At 39.7% G+C, this 9,536-nt stretch overlaps 1 protein-coding gene across 1 annotated transcript in view; it reads right to left on the reverse strand.

The window, feature by feature from the left end:
* Positions 1-437: 437 nt before the first annotated feature.
* LOC126689117 (GTP-binding protein OBGC, chloroplastic) overlaps positions 438-9,536 on the reverse strand; it is a 17,504-nt gene continuing 8,405 nt past the window's right edge. The window contains exons 2-7 of the mRNA XM_050384167.1: positions 4,373-4,646; positions 3,562-3,853; positions 3,253-3,412; positions 1,943-2,051; positions 1,152-1,304; positions 438-918 (exon numbers count right to left, since the gene is read on the reverse strand). Of these exons, the coding sequence (XP_050240124.1) occupies positions 1,209-1,304; positions 1,943-2,051; positions 3,253-3,412; positions 3,562-3,853; positions 4,373-4,646 (931 nt within the window). The 3' untranslated portion in view covers positions 438-918; positions 1,152-1,208. The remainder of the gene's footprint in view (positions 919-1,151; positions 1,305-1,942; positions 2,052-3,252; positions 3,413-3,561; positions 3,854-4,372; positions 4,647-9,536) is intronic.

The raw sequence follows: 9,536 nt of genomic DNA on the forward strand, positions 1-9,536 counted from the left end.
CCCCTTGAAAGCACGCCACAATAATAACGGGTTCAATACATATCCAACTGAATTTATGGTTTTACTTTCTAACAACTCCGCTTCAACTCCATGAACGTCTTTCAACAAAAACGAACTCCATAACCAGGAATGTCATACATAACATCTATATGTGTGTGCATGTTTTTCGCTCGAATTTGGCCTTCAATGGTGCCTCTGATATATCGGGATCATAGATGATTGACATAGACTGATAGACCCCGAGAAGAGACCTACCTATTAAGAGTGCAGAACTACCGATTCAAAATCAGCCCAAGCTAATTTCCGAGTGGAAGCTTCATGGTAATCTTTGAAGGGTTCATGCCAAAACCAAATGTCATGGCAGTTGTTGAAGCCCATAAGATTCATTGATTTATTAATACTATTGAAAGATTTAAACCATTTTTTTACACCCTAAATAAAAGAAAATAATTTGAACCACTCTATTGGATGTACGTAATTCACAGACATAATATCATTAATTCATTATTACACACGTTAAGCTTTCAGATTTTTTCGTTTATTTTACGAAATGATCTTACAGATTCAATACAAACCTTTAAAAGGACGCCAATTGGATTGCAGTTGTAAGTGCGTTTGAGCAACTTCATTATATAAAGTTGCTTGGTTGTTCATCCAGTGTCTGCGTGTGCTTCGGCTACTGCGTTGTATAGAACTTACAAAATGATCATTAGCTTCAGGAATCTTGCTTAATGATCAAGCACTACAAAATGCAGTATCATGTCATGCTGAAATGCTAACTGGTGACTCATCTGCATAAAACTTCTGTTCTTCTAGCTACTCTAGTATGCTTTCAACCACCTCATCCTTTGTGTCGGTAAAATTGGTAGCATTCAGCATCATCTGCCCCATGTCTAGCACAGCACATCAGTTTCACAACTGCCACAGATTGAAAATGCCAAACTGGTAATTTTGCTTTTTATTTCACAATTTGTAGCCAGCAAGGAAGGATAAAGGCAAAGGTTCTTTGCCTCGGCCGTGGTTAGCTAACATAGAGCCATCATTTTCATAATTCCTAAATTGTAACAAGTAATGGCCAGGAAATAAACATATTGTTGATTTAATTCTTGTCACTTAGTGGATAACAATTACTCTTGAAACAAAGAAGTTACCTGGGCTATACCCTGCCATTACAAACATTCAATTAGCAGTAATGGAACACAGGTGAGTTACTTCCATTGAGGCCATTTGATTGAATCAACTGAATCTTTCTTCACATTTGATAGACCGGAAATGTTGGCAGAATGGCGCCACACCATCTCCATCTGGCAGCAAAGAACATATGGCCATTGAAGTTTTACCAATAATGCAAATTTGAAAAAAGAGCTTCAATTTGATCATGGAGTTTGGCCTTGGATAAAATAATATGAATAAGATTTACTCTAGCTAAGAAATTATATTGATGTTCATATTGTTTGTTTTCACTTTAAAAATGAAAGTACTGTCACCTATCATCATGACAAAGCTGTTTGTATAAATAACAGGCCACTTATACTCCCAAGAAATAAGATTAAAAGTAGTTGACTGTGTCTTACTAGAAACACATGACCCTAAGGTGTCTGCAGCAACAAATCATGACAGAAGCTTGCCATGTTGGCATTGTCATTTGTACAATTGTGTGTGGGGTTGGATGTGTAAGTACATCGTTTTGTGCTGCAATAAGTCTAGTGACAACTTTTTTCACAACTGCTGATGTGGCCTATTGTGATTGGTGCATTATCAAAATGGTATAAATGGTGGACCCATGTGTGGTTATTCTAATCACAAAAGGCCAACTTAGCAAGTTGTGAACAATATACTGAAAATTTTTGTCTGTAGCATTGCTCTTTGTGCTAGGGTGAGGCATCACAATGACTAGGAACATTTGCTGTTAATAAAAATACAAAAGGCAGTACAAACAGACCTCTCCAATAATCACAGTGTCACCTTCCTTGACACCAAGTTTGATGAGAGACTTATTCACACCACAAGCCTCAAGAACATGTTGAAATCTTATCTCAGAGTCCATGTACCTGATCCAAATGTAAACATATTTTCACATGATGCATCCGAAACATGGCAGAGACAGCATCTGACCCTTTAATGGACAATATTGATACAGTAGGTCAAGCATACTGCGATATTGACATTTTTATGTGGGGAAAAAAAAAATGAAAGATGTCAAATCAAATAAAGAATTGGAATTAGAAGTGGTGATAAAGGCATTGAGTCTACTTGTGCAGATCAATGTTGGCAAATCTCTCTTTTCATTGATGTCAAATTTGTCCAAATCCTTGGAGCAGAGCATACAAAGCAATTAAAGAGGTTCAAACAATGAAACAACATTTAAATTTAATCTGCATGCACAGCATTCCGATACATCGAAACAACTCAAAGAGCAATTAAAATAGGAATATCATTCTCATTGTAAACCTATGTTTCAATACTCAGGTCTTAGTAACTTCTTCAGTTAATGCAACCAATTTAAACATACTTTCTAACACAACCCCCCCCCCCCCCCCCCCCCACCCCCACACCCCCCCCCAAAAAAAAAAAAGCACCCAAAAAAATCCCATCCGGAAAAAAGAAAATGGATGAGGTGGTGTATATCTGTGAAAGATCCAGTCCCCGGTAGGTACTGAACAAAAAAATATAATTAAAAAAAAAAAAAAAAAACCATTAATTTTATTTGGGAAAATTACAATTTAAACCCCATGTTGTTTGACCGTATGGTCCGTATCAAAATTTAGTGGTTAAATGAATCAATTGAAAGTTTTTGCACTAAATTGTGATAAGGCCAAACCACATGGAAGTGAATTATAATTTATCGATTTTACTTTCTAATCAAAATGGCCAACCATGCCTAATATTGCAGGTTAGAGCTCAGGCATTCCTGTTTGAATCTCCACTGGAGACAGAGAAATGATGTCCAAAACTGACCGCTAAGGGTTTATGCAATTACTTTGTCTGGCCTGAACGTCACTTCCTTGCATGAAAACTAGAAGTCGATTTTAGTTTGAAGCTATGACTATAGGAAATATATGCAGCATACTGCATTTTCATTCTTCAGTATTATGTTATGACATTACGTGCTCTATAATTTAGAATTTAAACTCCACAAAATGATGAAAATGTGATAAAATAAGGCAAGACAGACTCAATGGTCAGCCTAAGACAAGGACTGGAAGAAATTTACAAAAAGGAATATAAGAAAAGTTGTAATAGTTAACCTACCGCCAGTTTGTCATCTGAACAAAACGCTGTAATCCAGATCCAACTACATGCCAAGTATTAGAACTGCTGTCGTGAAGGATCTCAAAGTCATTAATAGAGGCACTTCGCTTTTTATTTACCATCTCAGCTATACGGTTCAAATTTACCAGATCTTTTGGACCTGAAACATGTGCAATGAACTTGTGAAAACAACCTATGTATCACATAAGGAATACAAATTGTTACATGTAGATAGCATTTAAGTATTAAGACATGGTTGAGGAAATATGATGATAAATTTAATGAATGAAACAAAGATAAAAGTTTAACCTTCAAACTCCTCTTTTTCCCCTTTACTCTTCCGTAAAAGCTCATAAGCAGCACAGATCACTTCATGAGTGCCCTCTCTTTTCACTGCACTCATGCAAAAAGGTTCAATCCCACGATTTTCTAGCGTTTCCTTGAACGATGGCCACTTTTCATATGCTTCTGGAAGGTCCATTTTGTTGTAGGCAACCACATAAGGCTTTTCAGAAAGTTCAGGATTAAAGAGTTCCAGCTCTAGTCGAAGTGCATCAAACTCAAGTTCTGGCTGCAGTCCTGAGCCATCGACAACATGTACCTAAAAAGTAACAAAAGTTCTATTAGTCTACAAAAGATTTCATAACACCTACCCCCTCTCTCTCTCTCTCTTTCATTCATGTCCACCGGCGTGGAACAAACTAACTACAAGTCTGAAACATAGATCAGGGTCTTTTATTTTCTATATTGGAGAAGGGGTTGATGGTGATGAGATGCCAATATGAGTGAAAGACAGTGAAGGAATTGAGCGTTCTTACTTCATTAGTAAAACTAAGTACAAACAGCAATCTAATGATTTCAATGATGCTTTAAAGCTAGAGATGGATGGGTAATCATAACAATAATAAATCCAGAGAAGGTAATTTAAGAACCTAGATCAGGAGCATACAAATGTCTATCTATTGGCCCACAACATGAGATGAGATGATGATGATAATTAATAAAAAGATTAAAGTACAACAAACCAGTTTTCATATTATGCATGTTCTGTAATAATGCTCTTAAATATTTGATTACTTTATAATTGAAAAAGTGGCGATTCATGATAGAAAGCCTGTACCAGAGCAGAACACCTTTCAGTATGTCGTAGAAATTCATGACCTAAACCAAAACCCCGGTGTGCTCCTTCAAGTAAACCAGGCAGATCTGCCACAACCATTGTAGAATCATAGTCAAATGAAACTACACCCAGATTAGGAAGTAAAGTTGTAAAGGGATAATTTGCTATTGTTGGCTGCGCTGCACTTATCACACTCAAAAGTGTGCTTTTTCCTGCATTTGGAGCACCCACTATTCCAACATCTGCAACCAGCTTTAGCTCCAACTCCAACCACCTGATCAAGAACACCATTATTCCTACTGAGTATATTGTGAGGGGTGGGGGGAGAGGGAGAGAGTGACCATCACATAGAGATATTAACTACTCCTAGCTTGGGGCTTATGTGTAAGGTAAGTTAAGAACTGCAAGAACTCCTTCAAGCTCTACAAAATACAAAGATTGATGCAACTAAGTCTCATTTAAACTATCTGGGATCAAGTAACAACTACCAATTATTCAAACTCAAAATTCACAAGTAAATTAAGGTAAAGACTACACAGAGGACCCACTTTTATGTTAACATGCAATTCACCCTTATGCTTTCATGTATAACTCTCAAACATTTGCCTTCACAAACTTGTTGAGCTCATTTTTGCATCACACCATCAAGAACCCAAAGTGTTCCTGGAAGTCTAAGAATACTGCAGGTTAAATTCAAGACCCCACCATTGATGTAGCCATGGAAGATTAATTTGTTATACTTCACAAATTCATCAATTCAAGATTTATTTTATTGGGTCAATGTGTGGGGTCCAATTTAAGCAATAATTGTACGGTCATAACTTCTGGTTATATGTATCTAGGGTTAAAATAGTTTTCAATTTGGATTTTTATTTTATAAGTATTCTAGGGGTCAAACAATTTTTAATTTGGGTTCTAATTTCTGCAAATCCTGTGAGCTAAAGGATATTTTGATCATTTTATTGAGTCTATAATTATTTAAGAGATTCTAAGTAGCCTAGATTTATTCCTCTAAGCGGAAAAGGACCTGCTGGCTTCTTTTCTTTCTGGAGCAGAGCTGCCTTGCTCGTAGCTCCGTATTAATATAAAAGGGGATGCAGGGTGAAAGGGCTCGTCGCTACTTTGATTCAAAAGGTAACCGACTTTCTCCGGTTTCCGCAACCGTAATCATTTGTTACTCCAATTACTTCATCCATAAATCTTTTTTTATTATTTCAATAGTGGTACGCTCTAAAAAAAAGTCAAGGATAAGCTTGCATTCTAGAAGCGGTAGCTTCCTGCCTCCTTCATCCCTACTGCCTCCTTCGGTGAGAAGCTCCCTTCCCTTTTCTAAAATGCCTAATGGGTCTGCCTCAGCAAATGTACAAAGTGGACCTGCCTGCTGTTTGGCTGACCCTCTTCTTCCCATTCGGGTTGGGTTGACCTAGAAGTTAAGTAAGAAGGAATGGAACCACTAGAGAGTCGTCTGCAGTTCACACTTGGGCAAAGACGACTGACTTTGGAAGCAGAACACGAACCGATTTCCGCTATTCCGGGTTCTTATTGAGCGTAGCAAAATCAAGGTTTATGATAAAGTCAGCGAAGTTTCTATGGTGTTCTACTTTTGCGTAGTCTCGACCCACAGTGGAAGGCTCCGCACCTGAGCCTCGTTAGACTCAGCAGAAGTTTAAGGTGTAAATAAAGAGAATAGAAGAGATGAAGTCTGTCCCTTAGCCTAGTCTATATCTACAGCTGACGCAACTCCGTACCGACGCCTTACTACTACTTAATTAATTCATTAACGGCTAAGCAATTTTATAACCTGAGCTTTCCTTAACCAGCTGACCTTACTTCGTAACCTTAACGTACTTTCTTTCTTACTTTAGCATAGGCCTTCGCCACTTCAAACAGGCGCTCCGCCCCCTATTTTTTTTTTCATTAGAAAGAGCGAGGCCTTACTTATTCTGTTCAGGGGGGGCTAAAAGACAAAGAAAGGGGGGCGTGGTTGGTGTGTCACTGGGTCGGTGGAACCCGCAGGAAGGGGGGACGACCCGCCGAATTCACATCAGAAATCACCAACATGAACACAAACGAAATCTTGAATTGCGTATAGAAACAAAACGAACCACTTCTATTCTCGGAGCTGAGATATATGAAGAATGGCTTTTTGGTCCCTTTCGTCCAGTGGTTAGGACATCATCTTTTCATGTCGAAGACACGGGTTCGATTCCCGTAAGGGATAGGTACTCATTCCCGACCGCTTTTAGTTAGTGTTCATTGCTGAGTGATCGCTCGCTATCTGGCTGGAAAAGGTGGTCCGGAAGCTTCCTCTCTCCTAGCAAGCAAGACGGGATCACCACTTCTCTCAGTAATGGACTTCCTCCAATTCTTCCTTAGCCTTAGATGCCCTTTCATAGAATAGATTCTCGAACCTCCGACAGACAGAATCCCCATGCATGCGTTCTTTCTCTCCTCCCCTCAGCCATACATCTCTTTTTTTTTTTCTTTTGGCCGTTTTTGTTAGGCATTGAACCCCACCTTAGGTGCTGAGTGGTGCCCCCCCCCCCCCCCCCCTAATACCTAAAAAAAAGTTCCATCTATGGAGCCTAAAGCTTAACCCATGGCATGGCAGTAAGCAGTAAGTTGGCCTAGTCTCTCGCCCAGCCTTCGCCTTCTTCAGTGGCCAAGTTGAAGCGTTCAACGGTTCTTCGGCCTACCACCTTTCTTTTTCAAGGTTGAGCTTGTTCAATTGAAGCTAATGCTATGCTACCCCTCCCTTGTTCAAGATAAAGCGAGGACTTTCTTTTAGCTACCGGCCCAAACAAAAGAGATTAGCCTCTTGATCGATCGATTGATTGGATCGAAGTACAAAGGGGTTTTTTGAAGTGTGAGATCAGCCCAAGACTAAGGCCGAGCAACTAGCTGCTACAGGATTGGACGTCTATCTATCTCGCCACGCTCTCCTACTCCTATAAAGACCGGCGGAAGGAATGCTCTACTCATCTTTCTTTCTTACGGCTCGTTACCGCAGCGCTCATTCACCCCTTCGGCTTCTTCCATTCAAAAAGTTAGTGTCTTTTTCCTATTCTTATTGGTAAATAGCGTCTTGAAGCGAAGGCATTATTGAACGAAAGAGATGCCGGGTCGGAAAATCTGTGTCCCATTCTTCAGGTATAGTTTTGTTTGATCACAAATCGGCAGGTGATCCGTCCTTTTTCCCCCCCCCCTCCCCCCCCCCCCCCTTTTTTCATCAATCATCTTGATCCGCCAGAGGGTCTTGAGCTAGCTTCCTTGAAGAGGCTTGATGGGAAAGAGAGGTGAAAAAGGAGAACTTAAGGAAGGTCTCTCTCTACCTCACAAGCTCATGGATTCCATGGCTAAGGCTTACTTTGGAGGATTTTAGGTGAGGGTGGAGGAGTAGGATAGGGGGTGAGTGTAAGATAGAGCCTCAGGATTCTAGGGAAATTTTCGCATATAATAAGGGTGGTGCTAGGGCTCAAGACCATTTTGAAGGGGGAGTTGGATCATAAAGAAGAGTTTGTTCCTTTGTTTGAAGAAGAACAATCCTACCGGACTCATTTGAGATAGGAATGGCTAAACTTATTGTCCCAGGAAGAAAGCTAATGAAAGCAAAGGTCAAGAATATCTTGGTTTAACAGAAGTTAGTCAAAATATCGCTTTTCTCCATCGTACTATAATTGCTAGATGGCATTCCAAGCTCCTTAATATAATTCCTATCGAACGGGAATTTGTAGTAGTGCTGATGAGGGTATGGAGAATCAATTCATCGAGTCTTTCAAGAAGTTATATAAATTGGATTGGCGCCTTAGACCGTTTTGGGTGACTTTTTCGTGCTTGTCCTTCAAAATAAGAGAAAATGTTCAGCCCCTTTATCTAAAGAAGAGATTGAAGAAGCAGTGTTCAATCTAGGGAAGATCTTACTAATAATAAAATAAGAAATACGATGGTTTCTCTTTAGGGTTTATTCAGGCTTTATGGGCTTTGTTAGAAGTGGATCTCATAAAGTTATGGAGGAGTGTTGGCATTGAAAATGCTGCAGTGTGGGTATTTTAATACTTAATGATTTACAAGCCTGCGGTTCGGGTTGTTTAACATCCTGCATCCCCATTTTAGAAGTGCGTTTGAACAATACCTCTCTTGGTACTTATCCTTTAAGAAAGGCTCGAGAGACCTACTTGCCATGTGGCAAGAGGCCATTAGCCAAAAAAACTGTGATAAGATCTCAAAAGAAAGAAGAGTATTCGAATCCGGGTCCCCTATGATACTTGGCGCGAAGCCATGGGTCCTAAGGGAGATTGGAAGAGAAATCCGATCTCCACTCTCTCAAAGAAATACGAAGGCTATAAATAGGATACATAAACCTCACATATAGATGCGCACAAGTTTTTTTACAAACGACTTCACACTTGGAGTTTTGAAGAGGCACTCAAGTGCTTGAAGGAGAAATAAAGAGAAGCTCTCAGTAGGATAAGGAGGAGATTTAGTCCCCAAGAACCCAAAGGACAAAGACAAGGTAGCAAGGCCTCGAAGACCGGAAAATTCTTGCGTCTTCTTCCCTATTCTTCTTCTCATTTTCTTCTATTTAAAAATGTAAAGATCTCACTGATCTTAGAATCAAATGTCTTCTCCTATGGTATATGTAATTAACGAGAAAGCCGAGAGACTTCCCAGGAGTGTGTAACCCACCACCATATTAATAAAGACCATAAAAAAGGGAGATTGTTGTGATCACTTTTCTTGTGTGAATCTTTATTTCATACTCGAAATTTGCTTTCATAAATAAACACCGGGGAAGAAAGCAAAAAGGATTCATAATCTATATAATCATCGGGAGACTTTGGATAACGCTGGCATTTATGGTGCTGTCCGAGTCGCGCAAGAGTATTTACCAAAGGGACGCAAACATTTATAGGGGCGCTTGTGAGTAGTGGAGCTGGGTGACGAATACCCTACATTTGAAGAAAAAAACCTTGTGGGACCTGAAGAAAATCGCCGGCCTTCCTATTTACGGCCAAGTTTACGACGAGAATACTCCTTGGAATGAAGAGTTGTACAGCTTCGTTGAGATTTCGAAAGAGAAGTACCATTCGGAGTGTGCCCGGGTACTCTTTGCGAAGTACCAACGCTTGGCGCTTCGTAATCAATATACAAAAGTGGACCATCA

The sequence above is a fragment of the Quercus robur genome, chromosome 6 (assembly GCF_932294415.1).
Source record: "Quercus robur chromosome 6, dhQueRobu3.1, whole genome shotgun sequence".
NCBI classification, from domain to species: domain Eukaryota; kingdom Viridiplantae; phylum Streptophyta; class Magnoliopsida; order Fagales; family Fagaceae; genus Quercus; species Quercus robur.